A 22,073-nucleotide genomic window follows, 5' to 3' on the forward strand; every position below is an offset into this window, starting at 1 on the left:
AAAATAATTTACACATCCATTTCTTTTCATTCCAAAGATTCCAACTTTGTAATTTGCTACTGTTACAACATTTAATCTTCAGAGAAAGCCTTCTACTCCAAAAAGCCCTGATATGCTGAAAGAGTGATTTGTTTCCAATACTTGTTTTCATGATTATTTGTGTTCATTTTATTATTGTACAAAACTAATGATTGAAGCCCTAACCAATGAAACTTCGTAACATCACCTCCATACTATTTCACCATTCACACATGCCCATTTGTGTGCCACATCTCCTAATGTGACACACCATTCTGTAAAACCTTCTTCCACTGCTCTACAGATCAACAAGTTCATTATGTGTTCCACCCTAGGCAATGTCACATATTTCTTTTTGTGATCTGTTATTTCCACGCAACAGTACAGCCATGGGATCAGAGTTCTATCCATTCTTGAACAAAATTCTGTCACTACACACTTGCGCTGGAACAGAAATCCTCTGCAGTAATTGACAAAAATGTCTTATGGTTGATTTCCATAAGATTGTGAGCTTGGCAGACCCAGTGGGTTAATTAATATTCTAACTCTTCATCCTCCCCATTGACTCATTTTTGTAAAGGTGATCTACACTCAAAACTAATGGAGAGTCACCTAAGTTTTTTCAACAAACTGAGATATGTGACAGAACATTCCCAAACAGCACAAGCTATCTTTAAGTTCAAAATTCAACCAAAGTCCACTTTTAGCAATGTTAGAGCCCAGTCAGCTACTAACACAGACCAAAGAGTAAACAACCATAAACCAAGTCCAAGCAAGAACCAAGCACTAGACTGACTGGCATGCACTTCCATTACATCAATACTATGACAGAATTACAACTGACTCACACCAGCCCTGTGCTGACTTAAATACTGGATTCTGGTAGGCGTGGTCTTGTCGGAGAGGAAAAGTGCCATCTGGGTGGTGCGACAATGGTTATTATAAAATAACAGTCATGAAACATTGTGTTATCCACAGCAAAATATTCTCTTTTATTATAACATACTATGGTGCCAGAAATGTACATAGGTTTGTAGGTAATGGCTGCCAGCAAAATAGCTAGTCACTATTTCACTACATCTGTACATAAATGCTGTAATCTGTCTTTACTGAATGTAAACAAACCAGTTTGATATGTCTGTATGTATCACTTTTCAAATCATTAAATAATGTGTACATTTAGGGACACTTGTTGACCATTACCTAGAGCAGGGTTGCCCAACAATTAAGCTAATGTGAGCCACACTGGAAGAAGATGAGTATTTTAGGGACTCACAAAATATACTAAACACTAACAATGACCCCTGAGAGCAGAAAAAAATATGTCAGTCGAAGGTATATAGTTAACACATTAACGTAATTTATAATTTATTAATTTATGATTCTTTATTCATTTTATATATAAAATTTCATTAATAATTTTATATACATAAGTAATTACAAATCTGGGGAACTAATGTATCAATCTTAGATTCGAGTGAAGTGGTTGTAGTCTCAAGATGTTTATCTGAAATTTTGGTTCTGCTTTTATTCTTTGTGTGCTTTACTCTTGAAAATAACTGTTCACAAATTTACATGCTTCCAAACAAAGATGACATAACACACAACTTTGCAACAAGGAATTTTTGTCTCTGGAAGGAATAATTTGTGAAAGTCCAACAGTGATACATGATCAGATTTTTCTTTTAGTTGGAGATCAGACTGCAGTTCTATGCATTACATCTGAAAATCTTCTGGCAAAATATCTTTGTTATAGTGGAAGTGGAAGTATCAGGGAAGATACAATATCACTGGTGATGTTGCACCTTCACTGTCCCCTTAGTGAAAGTGGATTATTGATACCAATTTTGCCAAGAAATACACATTCACTAGGGATAACGCACCATCACTAGTGAAGGTATACCTCCACTGCGAAGAGGTAGGGAAGTGAACCATGATTGCAGTAACAAAACAGTCATATTTTGAAAGTTGTGTTTTATGAACTGCAATTTAGAAATATAGTCATATAAAATTCATGGTGCTGCAGAAACAAAACACAGTCATATTCAAAAGTTGCATTTTATGAGATGCAATTTGAAAATGTAGTCATATTATATAAAATTCATTTATTGCAGCAAGGATGTGCACCATGGCACTTAGAATTGCACAACATTTTTCTTTTTGCAAAAGCATCTCAGAGTCTGATGTTTGTGCTGGCAGTTGCATTTGAAGAATCCACGGCTTCTTCCCATTGACCGAAGTGATGCAGTTGTTGTTAGAGTGACAGTTTTCTCTGCTGGAACTTCCTCTTTAGGGATTATTCTAAGAGGGCAAGCATTGCTGAAATGGGACCTGAAGCAAAATGTTGTCACAGTCGCCCCTTCCAAAAATATTTAGAAACAATCAGTTTATTACCCTGAGTAAATATGGTTCATTACAACACCTGTTGTCCCAATTCAGTAGAAGCCATCAGCTCTTCTGTTGAGGATGACACCCAAGATTGGCTTTGCATCTCCTCTTCCTCAACTGAAATTGGGAACTGGGACTCTCACCGTAAATCTCTTTTCCACTGGTGGCAAACAATGGTATGGGCACTGCAGCATTCTTTGTGCTTGTACACCTCTGCTCTGTGTTTTTTAATAGCGCATGTTGACTCTTATGATCAGTCAGGCAGTATTCATTATTGTCTGGAACACATTCTTTCTTCCTGTTCACAACCTCTTTTTCCCGTTGGTATATTATCATCTTGCACTGGAGATTTGCTGTGATCATTATCCTGCAATGTTTCAGTCCATTTTTCACTACTAACACTCATTTGATTAATTATATTTTCAAGGTTGTCCTCAGAGTGAATGTTCGCAAATACTCCAGGAGGTAAACCAGATGGAAGCAAACCATGTTTTGGAGGGCATATGGGGTTTTTTAATTAAAAAATGTACAGTGTAGTTCTTCAATAACTGCACAAACCTTATTGCATGGCTCCCCTCCACAGTGCTGTACTACTGCATCCATATAGCTAGCATATTTTCCATGTCTTGATTTGCTAGCTCTATGCTATCTTGTCTCTGGTTGCGTCTCGGTTTACAGTGCACAATCTTAAAAGTAGTCTGACTGCAACACTGAGGGAGCACCTGACAACATAAAAATGTCAGTAATGTTATTGCATACTACCTCAGCTGTTTTGGGCTTCAGCGGCCTGAAAACAACCACAAATTTAGTGAGATGGTCCTGATAAACCATTACAAATTTATAGTCTACATCTGGTTATTATTGTAAATCTATTAGATCAACTTGACATCTGGAATTTAACTCTTTGAACAGCATGGACTTCACTACTGTTCCTTTCTTCTGACCTTTTTGTTTTTGTAAACACGGTTCACATAAGCTAAGATAAATCTGAACATCTCTGTATGTTGTATTGTGGTATTTTGACTTTAAGCATTTTATTATTGGTCACGTCCAATATGACCAGTCGTTACATGAGCATCAAGCAGAATATCATGCATTTCTTCATCATAAATGTAGTACTTAAACTAGAATTCTTCAGTAACAGGTTGTATTAACTTTGTCATTCTATTCATCTTGAACACTTCCTATCTCTTTAAAAAGTTGTAGTCATTTCCATCCCTCTTTCGTCCATGTTTTAGTGGTTTAACCTTTCTGATAAGTGACTTGTACTTTTCTGCTACTGTACACATCCACTAACTAGGGCCAGTGATGGTACACTTGCACTAGTGGACATGTTCTTTTCAATTCACAGTAAGCTTTCACTGATCATTTTAGTGATGGCACGCATGCATTATGGGTGCTCACTTACCTCTTGGGCCACATTGATATTTGCTTTGAGCTGCGTACGGCCCATAGGTTGGACAGCCCTGCCCTACAGCATACTCTACTTCCTCCTTTTTTCTCTCTGTAGTTTTATTTCCACTCTGTCATCATCTCATCTCAGTGTAGACAACTACAAACTCTGCCAGTTCTCACTTCCCAGACTTTTAAGATGCTGATATTTTATCATCAGTTTCCCTATTGTCCTACCTTCTTGTGTTCCCTTGACCTGATGCTACAGGTTACTTTTTGAATTAATCCCTGATTAGTGTTGTTTTTCACAATTATTTTCATTCTTCCTACCAGAAGAAGAAACTTCTGGAACGAGAAATCACTGTTTTTTTGTAACTATCTGTCTCTTGCTCTCTATCTCTCTCTTCTTTTTTTCTCTCTCCCGCCACTTAGTTAGCAAAAACTGATTCTACCTACATTGAATTTGGTTTCATTTTTATGTTTGCTTTCATTATAAATAAGCTATAGAGCAGGGGTGTCCAACCCGTGGCCCATGCGCAGCATGCGGCTCAAAGCAAATATCAGTGTGGCCAAAAGCAAGCATTAATGCAGTCCAAGAAGTGAACATCCATCACACAATTGGTAAAAAGAATTTCAGTTTGACTCCCATTACACTTTTTTTTCTTTTTTTCCCCTTTGTGACCCAAAAATACTCGTCTTCTTCCAGAGTGGCCCAGGTAATCTAAAACGTTGGGCACCACTGCTATAGGGTGAAGTAAGTACTTTCCTCACACACAATTGATTATTTAGCCAGTTTGATAGTGATGTATACACCACTTTTATAAAGTATGTTGATTATGCTTGGTGTTATTTATTGTTGCAGAGTTATGTTCAGGCCTTACAGCGCCGTGTCCTTGGTGACACCAGTTGTGGCACTTTACGTTCTGACAGCACAAGGCTCACCGTTCTGCCACCAGCATCATCAGCAGGGCAACCGCTCACTGAATCAGAGGGTGAAGGAGACACAGATGACCTACGTTGACTTTCTGATTATGTGACAGTTCAGATATTGCATCTGAAATTTGTGTTCTTTCTTTTAGAATATTAGGGCAGGAAGAGATTTCCGACTGCTAATTACCTGTAGATTTCTGTTCAAGTGAATATATTTTCACATATCAATCACCTTAAAGCATTTATGTGTTGCTATTTTCAAAACATTTATTGTATTTTGATCAAAATTTGTAAAAAGTTTGCTCATCAGTTGAAAAAAAGTATAGTTATCTGAAAATGATAGCGTCATTGTAGCACTTGAAGCTAGTGTTTCTATGTGCCCTACTTACAACAATACCCCACAAACTGCAAGAGATCAAACTGTAGATACTGAGAGAGAGAAAAGTGGAACCTATTCTGTCCATTTTACTTAAATGTGATCGTTTGTCTGGCTACTTCAAACAAATGTACTGAACAATTGCTCATGTTTTGCGGAATAGTCCATTTACATCCAGTCCAGTCACTTACTTAAGTATGAATATGCAATCAATGTTGAAATATTTCTATATAATGTGTTTTAAGAGACATTCGAGACCACGTTTAATTAATGTAAGGAATTTTGTTGTTTGTACACTATGCCGTATGAAATTTTTTTGACACAATAAATAGAAAACAATATTTCCAACTTACAAGTTTTATGTGCGAAGATGTTAAAAGAGGCTGTGCAGTCACAGACAAACAACAAAAGCATAATAATATGTCATCAAATAACAACTGTAGCAGCTATATGTGCAAGACAAGAAATATCAGAATGTATACCTGTGCAAGCAACACTTATAAAAAGGCAGGGATGGTAACCTTGGATAAAACATCCCGACAGCCAAATTAAAAAGACACAATGACTCTCTATTGTACATGGTTCTATGCAGGCAAAATCTACACAGAGGCAACACAGAGTATCATTGTTGAGGTTTCTGTGGTCATTTGTTGACACAATAGCCTATTGGCTTTTATTTCAGGATTTTTGGGTAACATTTGTTTTATGATTTTCCTGAAGTTTTGCCAGAAGGAGTTGCTGGTGTTGCCAAAGGTTCACTCTCCACTAATAGTAAAGGACTGGAGTCGAGACAGCACCCAGAGATTATATGTTCCTTTGTGCCAACATCTGAGGGAATTTCCCTGATTGTTACCACTGGGGTTCTCCCTTGGCACCTGCTACAGCTGTCTACTGCAGCATGGGAATACATGAACTGTTTACTTTGAATCTTTCTTCCTTTTTCAGTGAAAAATAAAAGCAAGCTTCAATATAAAAGATCCCAGATTCCAGTGAATGATCACTGCATGTAGTAAGGGGGGAAACACAGTGGTAATGACCAGGAAAAAGCCCTCATATGTTAGTGTGACGGGTACATATAATCCACAACTGCAGACTCAACTCCAGTCCACCACCAGCAGTGGAGTGTGAACCTTAAACACCAACAGTCACTCCTATGATGAAACCTCCGGAAAATCACTAAACAGACATCAGTCAAAGATCTCAAGACAGAAGTCCACAGGCAATATGCTACAGCATCTCATTTTTGAAAGGGAAAATCTAGTTCTGATAAGTTCCCCAAATTTTATGAAACAACTGTCTCTGATGAAAGAGCCGCTCTCTTTTGTTGGAAATAATTCTTCTTCTATAACTTGAGCATTGTTAAGATTATCCACAGCTACCACAGTAAACACCTGTTTAATGACTGTATAAATCATATGCGTTATTACCTACTATCTTTCTTTTCTATCACTAGTAACAGCTGATTCCTTCTTTTTATGTCACTGGAATATTCAGATTTGGTGTGTAGAATGATTCCAACTGAATTTACCTACCTCTTGGAGGAGAGCTATATTTTAATATTATTTACCACGATACAAGTTGCAAACAGTTACAAAAGAGCAGAATAATATAGTAATTTTCACTTTTCTTCATTCTGCAACATATGCTTTGTTGTGAGAGAATAATGTGCAGGCATTCACTATTGCCATTGATTCTTTCATAAAACAACTGTCTCCAATTCCACAGCCAAAGGAATCAGTGGATAGTTCAAACATGACTTTCTGAAAAACCAATACAGCACAATATTGTTAAATCACTCTAGAGCCCTAGCTGTTTGTATGTTGCCTATATGCCAGAGTCCAGCAAACTCCAGTAAGTATACCATTTATATTAAATGATGGAGTTTTGCTGTACATCTAGACTATCATTGATCTGTCCATGTGAAATAAACTTGAAGTAGACATCCAGAGGTTGAGGCTATGTGATAGATTTCATAGGCATTGCATCTTAATGTTTTTCCTTCTCTCTTTCACATGTGAGATCAATCATGCATGCTTGTGCACTACTGCCCATCCAAGAGACATTTGCTTCAAATCTGATAGCAGGAAATTTTTCACAGCCAATATTTAGCTGACAATCAGATAATGTGTCTCATGGGGTGAAGGCATGCAACAGAGTTGGTGGTAATCCATCTGTGGCATAGAGGCATTAAAACCTGGAAGCCCTCTTGGTACTATTCAACTGAATTAGGCTACATTCTAGTACTGTATACTCTCCTCTGTTTCATCATCATCATCATCATCATCCTCATCATCATCATCACCATCATCATCAACAGCACCATCACCACCCACTAAGAACATAATCATGACACTAAATTCAGCACTGAAAAAGCATATAAGACTCAACATCCACACTTCATGAAGAAAATATGTCATTCCGTGTAAAGAAATAAAACTTCCCACTTAGGTGGCAAACCCATTCTCTCAGGGTGTTCTAGCAGACAATATCATACGTTATTAGCTTTTGACTGTCTTACAGAGAGAGAGGGGAAAAAATTGGGCTATATTTAACAAAACCTTCTAGTTATGGATCACAAATGAATGACAGAATGGCTTCATTGGTATAGAAATGGGCCCAAATCAGTAACATGTCGTTAAATGACATTCGTGGTCCCATCAAGCCCAAAAGATTTTGGGAACATCATAATTTAGTTTCCTAATAGAAATATTTGAAACTCATATTTCCATTTCAAATGGACAGAACTGCATTTATTTCTCAGATCTTCCTAACAGAATAAAGATGAAAAAAATTAATGAAAAATGCCACAGTAAACAAATTTATATTCTGATACCAATGAGAGAAAGTAGGTAAGAGGGGAAATGAAATGGTATTTCCAAGTCACTAAGGAACAACCAAAGAGAATAAAAGATTTAAAAAATTGGAAAAAATAGATCCTTCAGACCTTAGGTTAGAATGACTGGAATACAAACGATGATCAAGTGGCTAACATGTGGAACTGAAACAATAACAAAACTCATCAAGAACCATCAGAGAAAAATGGCAATAAAGACGCAACAAGCATTAAAAAGAATAAAACAATTCCTAACTTGATACTAACAGTATGCTCAACAGCAGTAAGGGTGTCATATTAACAATATCCACAGTGTTTATCAACTCACCATGAATGCTAATCATCATCATAATATCTGCAAAACTTGCGATAAAAAATAAGTTGTAAATGTACCACACAATTGCTGTAATATATAAATTTCACTATTTACTCTCTGACTTTTTCTCCAATATTTTCCTTGCTAACATCTTTATTACTGTTAAGTTCCACAATTAACTACAGTAATTGACTGAAATCTGTCCATTGCCTTTCACATATTTACGACACTATGTGGACTAACATTCCCAGTTCACATTCCTTCTGGTAACAGCCTTACTCCATTTGTTAGCCTTTGAGAGAGATGCCTATAATCAGCGCCAGTTTAAAGCCCGAGCAACACACGCTGCTGCTTGAGGCACCAAACTGAGACAGGCACCAGAGGCATCACCCAACTGAAACGTTACTATACAGTGCCTATGGTGAATGTGTATGAGGGAAGTGAGGACATCAAATGATAAGCTGCTTGTGCTGAAAAATAAACACACACACACACTTTCTGCTGGAACCCTATTTTTTAAATTTTTGTTCTCAGCATAATTATCCACCTTAAGTTTTCATGTACCATTGCTTCTCTAACACAACCTTTTACTTCACTCAAAGCTCCTGTTGAGAAGTTTCTGTTTCTGGTGACACATAAAGTCATTAGGCACTGAGTGGTTAACTGTGATCCAAATTTATCTGCCCAGTAGATAACTGGCTATTTTATTTCTAAATATTGTGCGTTACCTTAATGTGTGACACTGAGATATTTTGTACAAAACACTTTTAATTCAGTAACATTGATGTCAACTGTTTAATGCTCTTAAGCATTACTAAGATCTTCATTATATAATGATATATGATTCTCTGCAATGTCTTCCCTGAAAACAGTCAAGTCTAGAACATGTGTCATTACTTGCAACAGTGAAATATTCCCATGTATCTACATCCAAGAATTATAATGTACTGTAACAAAATGCCCATACATATAATGCACTTCATTCCAGAGAGTAGTAATGTAATATAACAAATGTTTTTCAAATGAGTGCATTTCTTTGACAGCTTCTGAAACAAATGAATGACTTCTGGTTACAAGCTTTGGAGATGAAGTGATCACCACAAACCTCTTATTGATAATAAATATATGTTTATGTTTTTTTTATTACTTTTGTGCAGTGCACAGAATGTTCAGTATTTTGTGTAAATATATAGCACTGTCATATAAGTAAAAGATGGGTTTTCTTGCTATCTACTGAAATACTACAAACTAGGATTGAAGTGAAACTGTTGAACAACATGTTGTTTTGTTCAGTAATTTGCATTTGCAGCAGATGTGTTCCATAATTCTCATTATTAGCGTGAAGGGACAAAAATGCACAAATAATGTAAATTTGTAAGATTATTGATTCCCACATGAAAATGTGACTCACTGTGTGACAATATTTAATGTGAAATATACAAATTCAACTGGAAAGTAATTAGCATTTTCATAATTTTTTTAATCATATCAAAAGTGATGACAGTGGCATTCAGTAGCTACATGCAGTACTTGTCACAGAATGCTAAACACATTTCCGTTTACAAACTGATACGATATTTCAGTGCTGAGCAACTAAAAATTATGGATGTGTCTGTACTAGTGTAACAAGAAAATTACAAATTAAAATTGTACCTTGTAAGTACACAATAACTTCTATCTTATTTCACTGAATTAAGCTACCCATTTGATGTAAATATTAAAATAAATTTACTTTAGACAATATTTACAGAGTGTTTGATTCATACAGCACACAGATCTATTACCATTGTTCCTTAAGAAATACCAAATTTTTCATTCAGTGTTACTAACTTCTAGGCAGTCACAGTAAATAAATGTCATTGAAGAAGGATGGCCTGTAATTATTGTCTCAATCAAATTCAGAGACATTCTGCTCATTTGGTAAAACACTGATGATTTCTAGAAGAAAGCAATGTAGTATTGTGAAGTAAATGCAACAGCATTGAGTCCAAACCAGTTAGGATATGAAGAGGACTTTTTTGTGGGGCCATGCAAGTCACTTTATTCAGCATCAAGATAATGTAATGCATCACCATAACAGTACATTGAATGTACATATAGAAATAAATTTTGTAATGTTAGGAATGCAACCATAGCCAAGGGTGACAGGGACCTCCTATGCATATGCTAAATCACATTGGTATGAATTTTAGATAATACATGGTGTTTCAAATTGCTTAATAACTTTGGAAATTACAACAGATTTATTGACACAATTAACAGGCATTGTTTTAGTGTTATGTACATTAATTTTCTAAACTTTACATTAAACAGGCTGAATATGAATTCCATTGGTTATGTGGCACACATCCCACCTGAAGTTAATTTTTTATCAAACACCCTGCAGCATGTCAGGAGTAACTTGTTCCATTGTGGTGTAAATTCTTGCTCAGAGCTCTGCCATAGAAGCAGTGATTAGGATATGGTACAAGTACAGCATGCTTGAAGAATCCATAAAAGAAGTGACAGGTCCAATGAATGTGGGGCCAGCAGTCAGTACATCTCAACCAAACCATGTACCAGGAAACCAGCTGTCAAGGAAATCCTGGACATCAGTGAGGTAATGCACTGGTACACCATCTTGCATGAAGTGTACACTGCCTTCCTTTTCAGCCTTGTCAGTCAGCATGATTAAAAAGTTTGCCAGCAGGTTGAAATCTGAAATTAACAGCAGTGGGGAAAGGTTAGGCAAATAGGAAATTGAGGGGGTATGATTGTCACATTAGGCAAGAAACTCAGATCCACTGAGATAGAAATTGAAGCTGTATGTGAGACTGTTACGGCAAGACTCAGTATAAGGAATGGGTATAAAATGATAAGTGGATTCTTCTATCGTCCACCAGACTCATCTCCTGGTGTAACCAAAAAATTCAGAGAAAACCTCCAGTCACTTGTTCTTAAGTTCCTCACTCATACTGTAATCATCAGTAGAGACTTAAATCATCCAACAATTAACTGGCGAAATTACAGTTTTATTAGTGGTGGCTGTGATAAGACATCCTGTGAAACATTATGAATGCCTTCTCTGAAAACTACCTGGAACAAATACACTCCTGGAAATTGAAATAAGAACACTGTGAAATCATTGTCCCAGGAAGGGGAAACTTTATTGACACATTCCTGGGGTCAGATACATCACATGATCACACTGACAGAACCACAGGCACATAGACACAGGCAACAGAGCATGCACAATGTCGGCACTAGTACAGTGTATATCCACCTTTCGCAGCAATGCAGGCTGCTATTCTCCCATGGAGACGATCGTAGAGATGCTGGATGTAGTCCTGTGGAATGGCTTGCCATGCCATTTCCACCTGCCGCCTCAGTAGGACCAGCGTTCGTGCTGGACGTGCAGACCGCGTGAGACGACGCTTCATCCAGTCCCAAACATGCTCAATGGGGGACAGATCCGGAGATCTTGCTGGCCAGGGTAGTTGACTTACACCCTTCTAGAGCACATTGGGTGGCACGGGATACATGCGGACGTGCATTGTCCTGTTGGAACAGCAAGTTCCCTTGCCGGTCTAGGAATGGTAGAACGATGGGTTCGATGACGGTTTGGATGTACCGTGCACTATTCAGTGTCCCCTCGACGATCACCAGTGGTGTACGGCCAGTGTAGGAGATCGCTCCCCACACCATGATGCCGGGTGTTGGCCCTGTGTGCCTCAGTCGTATGCAGTCCTGATTGTGGCGCTCACCTGCACGGCGCCAAACATGCATACGACCATCATTGGCACCAAGGCAGAAGCGACTCTCATCGCTGAAGACAACACGTCTCCATTCGTCCCTCCATTCACGCCTGTAGCGACACCACTGGAGGCGGGCTGCACGATGTTGGGGCGTGAACGGAAGACGGCCTAACGGTGTGCGGGACCGTAGCCCAGCTTCATGGAGACGGTTGCGAATGGTCCTCGCCGATACCCCAGGAGCAACAGTGTCCCTAATTTGCTGGGAAGTGGCGGTGCGGTCCCCTACGGCACTGCGTAGGATCCTATGGTCTTGGCGTGCATCCGTGCGTTGCTGCGGTCCGGTCCCAGGTCGACGGGCACGTGCACCTTCCGCCGACCACTGGCGACAACATCGATGTACTGTGGAGACCTCACGCCCCACGTGTTGAGCAATTCGGCGGTACGTCCACCCGGCCTCCCGCATGCCCACTATACGCCCTCGCTCAAAGTCCGTCAACTGCACATACGGTTCACGTCCACGCTGTCGCGGCATGCTACCAGTGTTAAAGACTGCGATGGAGCTCCGTATGCCACGGCAAACTGGCTGACACTGACAGCGGCGGTGCACAAATGCTGCGCAGCTAGCGCCATTCGACAGCCAACACCGCGGTTCCTGGTGTGTCCGCTGTGCCGTGCGTGTGATCATTGCTTGTAAAGCCCTCTCGCAGTGTCCGGAGCAAGTATGGTGGGTCTGACACACCGGTGTCAATGTGTTCTTTTTTCCATTTCCAGGAGTGTAGTTAGGAATCCCACTCATGATGAAAATATATTGAATATAATGGCTACAAATAGACCTGACCTCTTGAGGATGTCCACATCAAAATTGGTATCAGTGACCATGGCATGGTTGTGGCAACAATGATTACCAAAGTACAAAGAACAACCAAAAACAAGCAAAAAGGTATATATGCTCAGTAAACTAGATAAAAAATAAGTAGCGTCAGGCCTCAATGAGGAACTTGAAACTTTTGAAGCACAGGGCAGGAGCATGTAGAGGGGCAAGGGCCCAAGTTTAAAAGAATAGTTGGCCATGCACTGAACAGATCTGTACCCAGTAAGACAGTTCATAATGGGAGGGACCCTCGATGGCTTACAGTCACTGTAAAGAAACTCTTAAACATACATATATTGTTTTGAAATGGCTTTTCCAAAAAAGAAAATAACTGGCAAAGGCTCCAGCAGACAAAACATGGACCACATCAGGGATCAAAGTATAATGTGAAAGAAAATAAGAACTTTTTGTACTATCAAAACCAGATAGCGGCCCTGAATTTGCTCACTACTTCAAAAAATACAAGTTAATTCTGAGTCATGTCATAACGGAAGCAAAATTAAGAGAAAACAACAGATTTTTTAACAAAAATATTGCACTGTCACAGGCTGGCAACAAGATCACTGATCCAAAATTAGTTGCTAACTACAACAGTACTTAGTATACCAAAATAGCTGGTAAGATAGTGAAGAAACAAATGGAAAAAAAACATCAAACAAAGTATTAGAGGAAATTTCTGAAATAAGTGTAAACAACACATCCATTGTCCTTTGACCAATAAGCAGGGAACAACTGTTACACACCATTAAGGCATTAAACAGAAATTCTGCAGGAATTGATGATGTGCCAAACTACATTATAAATATATCAGCAGAACAGATACTCACACCCCTGCTAGATATCTCCAGTTCTTCATTGTCAAGTAGTATCTTCCTGCAGCAGTTAAAAGCTGCAAAAGTTGTACCCCTTTACAAAAAGGGCGATTTGCAGCAGATGGTCAACTATAGGCTTGTGTCATTCTTGTCAGGCTTTTCAAAAATCATATAAAAATTAGTTCTATCACAATCTACTTTTTTAACAAAAAAATATTATCTCAGAATATCAGCATAGCTTCAGGTCACAGTGCAGTACTGAAACAGTCACTTGCAGCCTCATAAATCATATTTTAAATGCAGTGGATACCTGCAGAAATGTTTCGGGGGTTTTCCTAGATTGAACCAAAGTCTTTGATCTAATAGATCAGTAAATTCTCCTGAGAAAGTTAGAGTGTTTGGTGTAAGAGGGCTGCCAAGCTAGTGGCTGAAAGCGTACTTAGAAAATCGCTCTCAGATAACAGAGATCAAACATATGGAAAAAAATTAACTCCAAGCTTATCACTTGAAACCTTCCACATTAACCCATGGTGTACCACAAGGCTCAATTTAAGGTTCCTCTCTTCTTAGTTTTCATAAATGACTTCCCTCTACATGTTCAACACTCCAAACCAGTCCTATTTACAGAAGACACCAGTGTACTGACTGAAGGTGACAATGAAAAGGCTCTTAGTCTGTATGCTAAAGTCACACATGAAAAGATTTCAGAGTGGTTTGTAATGAATAAGCTACTGATAAAATCTCAAAAATCAGTCCCCATACACTTCCACACACAGCAAAATAAAAATCCATTAAAACCAAATATCTCTATGGAAAAGCAAAAAATTAACAGTGTCACTGAAACAAAACACTGGGTGGTCCACCTTGTTTTCGGTAACAGTTTGGTGGTGGCCATTTATTCTAGTTAATAGACTGTTGCTTGCCATTTCAATGTAAAATTCTGTGCAGTGGTTGCAGCAGAGCTGGTATATAACATGGCTGCTTTCCCAGGTCACCTGGACTCTGATGGGGTAGGGTGTGAAACAGAATAACCACATAGACTCAATCATGGGTAATGCAGATGGTAGACTTTGGTTTATTGGTAGAATACTGGGGAATTGCAATCAGTCTACAAAGGAGATTGCTTACAAATCACTCGTGACCAGTTCTAGAATATTGCTCAAGTGTGTGGAATCTAACAGGGGATGATGAAAGTATACAGAAAAGGGCAGCATGAATGGTTACAGGTCTGTTTGATCTGTGGAAGAGTGCCACTGAAGGAACTGAACTGGAAGACTCTTGAAGACAGATGTAAACTATCCCAAGAAAGTCTCTTAACAAAGTTTCAAGAGCTGGCTTTAAATGATGACTAGGAATATACTACAATCCCCTATGCATCGCTCACACAGGGATTGTGAGGATAAGATTAGGATAATTATGACTGCACAGAGGCTTTCAAACAATCATTCTTCCCATGCTTTATATGTGAATGGAACAAGAAGGAAACCTAATAACTGGTACAGTGGGATGTACCCTCTACCATACACCTCATAGAGGTTTTCAGAGTCTAGATGTAGATGTAGCTGCATATGTAGATGTCTAAGTACACTATTCCATTAGCTGTTTCCTCTTAGAAAAAGAAAGGGCCATAAACTTTGCTCTTGTTCAGTGCACAAAAGATGTTGACTTTTGGGCTATCATAAATATGTTCCAAAGTTTGTTGTGGTTTTTCATCATCTCAAATGCTACAATTAACATAAACTATAACACTTATGTGAAAATTTGACTCCTTACAAAAGGCAATGTTTCCAATGAAATCTTCATCTTTATCCAAGCAATATAACATTTCCTCACAAATGACTTTACAAGCATTCCCATCAGTGTTGTTTATTTCTTGCACCCAGGACAAATTTCATGCCCAAGCAACACAGGTGACCATTTGGGGCCCTAGATGAGAGGGCTACCAGATGTGACCCCAGTGAAAAATTCATGTCATAATTAGTAGCAAAAACAACCCATTTCCACACTCCCTGATGTTTATTTTTTAAGGCCTTACTGAGAATCCAAGACATGGCCACTAATGTACGTGTGATAAGGGAGAGAAAAATGTTCTCAGACATGCCTTGCTTGCACCATCTCTAATTTGTACAGTCTGAGATATAAATGTCTTCTTAATACATGCGAAACAGTTACACATGGGTCACGAAGCTTGTGAGAAGCAGACCGGATGAACTTTGTAGCACTGTTTGCAAGACTTTGTACAACATCATCACACACTAAAGCTGACCTGAGGATTTCTATGACTTACCAAGGACCCAGTGTCAACAAAATTCAAACATAGTAAGCCTGCTAGGATAATCTTTACCATGGTCAGTATGAAAATTACATTGCATAGTTGTCACAGACACAGTGGACCAGTGAATATAGCTATCTTCACTACAATTGTCACTAATTCCTATGATTTCACTAAATCAATGATGACAAATGTCAAGATAGCCTATATCTGCTGTAATGCATCAATTCTTGGTGTTCAGTAACACTTTTGATAATGATGTTATTCCCTCATCTATTAGTTATAAGAGTTCCACCAAGCTAAATAGTAAAGTTCATTCCTGCTAATAATGCCTTTTAGTCATTTAAAGAACTTCACTTGTCTTGAACATACTTCCTGTGAAGTTGCATTCATACAATACATGCAGATAGAATAAAACACCCTATAATGCAATTTATTTGTATCTCATAGCTTAAGAGTGACCATTTTGTGAAGCATATGTTAACAGTTCAACGTGTAACCAAACAACTTAATTTCGATGATCCAACATAACACTTCTTCACAGTTCATCCTGTGATGGTCCCCCTCTATCTCTTAACAACATGCTTTCTTTTTTGAATGTGTGAAACTGGTCAATTGCCTTTAAGTAGTGCATGCCACTACTTACAAGAGATGGAATGAGTAATCCCCATGGAGGTTATTTTTATTTTATTTATATACTTGTTCCATAGATCTGTACATGTGAGCAAGTCACTCAGATGTGGAACGTGTCAATGTACATAATAAAATACATAGAATAAGGACATTGTTATAGTATTAATAACAGTGCACAAAAGTCATACTTATTAGCTTAAAAACTAGTCAACATAAATGTGAAGATAGCAGTTTCATATTTAGGGCATTATTGCATCTATTTTAACCTTGAACAGTAATCAAAACTTCCCACTTTGGGTTTAAAAGTGACCCAAAAATGGAAATGAGAAAAACAGGAATTTTTACATTAGGGCATTATTACATTAGTTTAACAGTAAACAGTGTCAAAAAATTTAAAAACATCTTTCCAATCTGGGTTTTACTTATTTCTCTGAAAGAATTCCTCTAGTGAATAAAGTGAGGTCTCAAGTAAATAATTTTTCAAGCTACGTTTAAATACTGATGTACTACTCCTTATACTTTTGATGCTGTTGGGTAGGGAATTGAAAATTTTCGTTCCACCGTACTTTACCCCTTTCTGAATAAGTGTCAAGTTCTTTAACTCACAGTGGAAATCCTCTTTTCTTCTGGTGTTATGTTCATGATGTAGGCAATTCGTTTTATACAGAGTGGGGTTATTTATTATGAAGCACATCAGTGAATATATGTACTGAGATGTTGCTGTCAGTATTTCAAGTCGTTTAAAAAGATTTCGACATGAGGTTTGTGGGGGTACACCACAAATGATTCTAATTGCTCTTTTTTGTGCTGTGAGGATTTTCTTTGTGGCAGGTGTATTGCCCCAGAAGATGATGCCATAACACATGACTGAATGAAAATAGCCAAAGTAAGCTGACTTTGAGATGGTAATGTCATTGAAGCGTGACAAAATTCGTAAAGCAAATGTTGCCGACGTCAGCCGTTTTAGTGTTTGTAGAACGTGATGTTCCCAGTTCAGCCTACTGTCCACGTATACGCCTAGGAATTTTGATAAGTACACTTGCTTTATCATCTGATCATTCTGTGTGATAACTATTTCTTTTGGGTTTTTGTGGGTTGTCTGGAACTGGATAAAATTGGTTTTTTTTCAGGTTTATTGAAAGGGAGTTAATACTAAACCAACCCAGAACTTCTTTAAGGATATCATTGACCTCAGATTCTAAGTCAGTAGCTGACACATTATCCACCACAATGCTCGTATCATCAGCGAACATTGTAAATTTACACTGCTTATTGATGGATAAAGGCAGGTCATTAACATATATGAGGAACAGCAAGGGCCCAAGCACTGATCCCTGTGGCACTCCCTGCTGCACATTTCCCCACTCAGAGTCCACTATATATTGTGATACACTATCTGAAACATCTAGAATAATCTTCTGCTTCCTATTTTCGAGGTACGATTTTAACCAGTTCCCTACAGGTCCTGTAATTCCATAATGAGAGGCCTTCTTGAGGAGTATCTGGTGATCTACACAGTCGAACGCCTTTGATAGGTCGCGTAAGACACCAATTGGCAGCCTCTTTCTGTTTATAGACTCTAGAACATCATTTGTGAATGAGAAAATTGCATTATCTATTGAAACTCCCTTTTGAAAACCAAACTGCTGACTGTTAATGATGTTCAGGCCACCAAGGTGTGCCACAATCCTGTTGTACAGAGCTTTTTCTAGGACTTTTGAAAATGTTGTTAATAGAGAGATAGGGCGATAGTTTGACACATTTGTAGCATCCCCTGCTTTGTACAGGGGCCTGACAACAGCGTATTTCATTCTGTTGGGAAACACTCCTTGTTGCATGGATGTGTTGCAGATGTGAGCCAAAACTTCGGTCACTTCACTACAGCAAGCCTTCAACAGCTTGCTTGAAATATCGTCGATACCAGCAGAATGTTTATTTTTCAAAGACTGTATGATTTTTTTGATTTCATTGGCAGTAATGGGAGGCACACTTATTTGACTGAAAGGTTCTGGAAAATTATTTTTCATTATACAGGCAGCTTTATCTACAGAACCATGGCAATCTATCTGTGTTGGGACAGTTAAAAAATGTTGGTTAAAGATTTCAGCAATTTCCTCACTATTAGTTATCTCTGAGTTGTCAACAGTTAAAACAATATTTTTGTCTTTGGTGTAGTTTACAGTCCCTGTTTCTCTCTTTATCACATTCCAGATTGTTTTAATTTTATTTTCAGAATTAGTAATTTCAGATGCTATACACATACTTTTAGAGTTTTTAATTACTTTGGCAAGAATTTTACAGTAGAGTTTATAATGTTTTAGCTGAGCGGGGTTGTTAGAAGTCTTTGATTGATGCTATGTAGAGTTGTCTTTTTCTCTGACAGGAAGCTATGATGCCCTTAGTGAGCCATGGTTTTTTTGCAGACCTAGCAGGTTGGACTCTGTATGACTTTTTTTGGAAATACACTTTCAAAGGTTCCTGCTATCTCATTTGTGAATAAATTGTATTTTGAATTAGCAGTTTCTGCTAGATAAACAGGTGTCCAGTCAGTATGCTGAAGACATGATCAGAACGTTTGAATAGCTTCCTCACTTATTTTCCTTACTGTTTTCCATCTAGGTGAGGTGTCACTCAGAGGAATTCCCAAACTGTTGAAAGTAACTCGTTGTCCATCATGGTCAGACAGACCATTTATAACCTTTTCAATATTAATATGGTTGACTTTACTCTGATCAACAAAAACGTTATCAATGAGAGTACTGGAAGAGGTTGTGGTTCTGGTGGGCGAGCTAACCACGGGATCAAGGTTGTACGTGCACATGAGATTTTCAAACTCCACCTTGCAGGGAGAATTAACCAAGAAATCTATGTTAAAATCCCCAACAACTACCATGCCACTATTTTTTCTACTTAAGTACAACAAAAGAGTATCTAATTGTTTAACAAACACTTTAAAATTACCATATGGTGCCCTGTAAACTGCCACAACTGTTAATCTGGAGGCAGTGTCTGGCACCTCTATAGCACATACTTCAACATGTAGCTCAAAGCAGAATCTTTGTACATCTATTGCCGTGAACAAGACATTGTTTTTTACATATACAGCTACTCCTCCTTTGTCCATATAGTTCCTGCAATAAGACGTTGCCAAAACATAGTTGGGAATAGGGACCACTTCAATACCAGCAGTGATGTGGTGTTCTGTTAGACACAGAATGTGGGCACTGTTTATACCTTTTTTGTCTTCTATATTTGCTGTGAACTGATCCAGCTTGCAGTATAGGCCTCTTATGTTCTGATGAAACACTGTTAACTTTTGTTTGTCTTTAATTGTATTGATGTTTGAGTGAACTTTCGTTTGTGTATTAATTACTTGTTGCAGATTTTTGTTACTGGACCAAATCCTGCTAGAGTTGGCCCAGTTCACTAGTTTCCCTCGTTAGTTAGGGCTATGACTGGTCTGCTTTCACGATCGTTATTGTTTAGGCCTATTATTTCATGAAAAGCTTTTCCGATGTCTGCTGCTAGTTTATTTTTGCCAAACTGATTTAGATGTAGTCCATGCTTTGTGAAGCAGTGTCTCTCATACCTGTCTGTATCCAGTAGCGTCACATTCGTAAACTTAGTGCAAAAGTGTTTCAGTTTACTATTCGTTAGCCGAATTTCTCTGTTCACACAAGACCAGTCTGCCAGGTCATATCTCGTGGGCACAGTTGTTAGTATTATGTTTGTATGCTGTAATAACTGCAGCAATACGAGTAGCTTTTTAATGAAAGTGCTGGCCTCGTTGCAATAAACATCGTTTGCTCCTGCGATTATCGCAACACAGTCTTTTTCCGTGAATTTGGCACATTCTGTGTGTATGTCTTCTACCACATTCACGAATTTTGCTCCTGGTTTAACAATTGCTGATATACACGAACCATCTTGAGCAGAGTTCGACATGCATGTCGAAATATTGCGAGCATGACTGTCTCCAAATATTTTTACGTTATTTTTCCGTTGTGTTTGTTTACGTACGCGATCGGAACTTTTTGTTACGCAACCACGCGTGTTTTGTGTACACGTGTTGTCGTCTACTACAAGTTTAGATGCACTGTTTTTGTTATTTGAATTATCACTGTTTATCAAGCTCTGAACTTTGTCCACTGTTGAGGCTTCTTTATTCACTTGTGGGTTTCCTTTCTTGTATATAAATGTGGCGTCGTCGACGGTTACGTTTTCACGACGTACATAACACCGATCTACACACACTGTCGAAGCACTACTGTTTTGTAGTATCGGTCTTGGAGGACAGCGTATTTCACTTCTAGCACTTCAATATCGGTTTGTAGCATTCTGATTATTTCGTCCTTATTTTTGATAATGTTTGAAAATTTACTTTCACACGCGGCTGCTATGCACGGCTCACAGGTCCACAAATAGTCATCAGTTAGGAGTTTTAAGTTGATCTTGCAGCAATTTTCATGAAACCAGTACTTGCAGGTTCTACACTGAATTCCTTTACGAACTTTTCTGATACACAATTTATAATTACTATTACTTTTATCTTCATAACTGGGAGCTGAACCTACACGTACTTTCTCTATCGGCGCCATCTTGAACAGTGGGCAGTGGATGGCCACATAGTTAACAACTACAAAATGGTAGCCCAGGAGGCAACAGCGTCACGCTTCTGTAACTGTGTGTGTAATGTGTTGTCTGAAAAAGCATGTAAGTTTGGAATCTGGGTTACCACGTGCCCATTCTTTATGTGCTACCTACTGTACATCACCTCCATTATATGATGAGTGCTCATTTCATCACCATGATTCCGCTGAGGATTTTCAAGTACCTGACTAACAATATTTCAGAAGGTAGATATTGCATCGAGTGACCCCATGTTACATCCCATTCTAAAGTTGTTCTGTCTCTGATTATGTTGTTTTTGACACAATATTCAATCATCACAAAAAGTTTGAGTATATGAAATTCGATAGATAATTGCTGAAAGATCATCTTTCAAGGCAAGATAGTTTGTTTTTTTTTTTTTTTTTTTTTTTTTTTTTTTTGCTTTGGTTTTAGGGCGCAGAACTGCTATGGTCATTAGCGCCCGGTCTGTGACTTAGGAAGCAGTAAAAAACCGAAAACGGAAACCAGCAGCAATGGGAACGAAAGTCATAAAATTGGAGAAACCAAAAGCAGAAGGAAGGCTTAAAAATCCACTACAGAAGGGGGTTGGTTGTCCCAAAAAAAACTTCAAATGACTGACATCATTTCACTGGCACGAATGAACTCTAGAACGCGATCGGCCGAGCGCGTGTCATCGGCTAAAATTGACGATATATCAGGCGACAGCTGTAGACGGGCGCGTAACGGATTAAAATAGAGGCATTCAATTAAAAGGTGTCTTACCGTCCACAGCTGAGAGCAGTGGGGACAGAGTGGGGGAGGATCGCCACTTAAAAGATGTTGATGGCTAAAACGACATTGTCCTATCCGGAGTCTAGTTAAAATTA

At 38.4% G+C, this 22,073-nt stretch overlaps 1 protein-coding gene across 1 annotated transcript in view; it reads left to right on the top strand.

Annotated features, from left to right (window-relative positions):
- LOC126175039 (transmembrane protein 198) overlaps positions 1-4,966 on the top strand; it is a 174,940-nt gene extending 169,974 nt beyond the window's left edge. The window contains exon 6 of the mRNA XM_049921541.1: positions 4,661-4,966. Within this exon, the coding sequence (XP_049777498.1) occupies positions 4,661-4,819 (159 nt within the window). The 3' untranslated portion in view covers positions 4,820-4,966. The remainder of the gene's footprint in view (positions 1-4,660) is intronic.
- Positions 4,967-22,073: the final 17,107 nt, after the last annotated feature.

This window comes from Schistocerca cancellata, chromosome 3, assembly GCF_023864275.1.
Source record: "Schistocerca cancellata isolate TAMUIC-IGC-003103 chromosome 3, iqSchCanc2.1, whole genome shotgun sequence".
Taxonomy (NCBI): domain Eukaryota; kingdom Metazoa; phylum Arthropoda; class Insecta; order Orthoptera; family Acrididae; genus Schistocerca; species Schistocerca cancellata.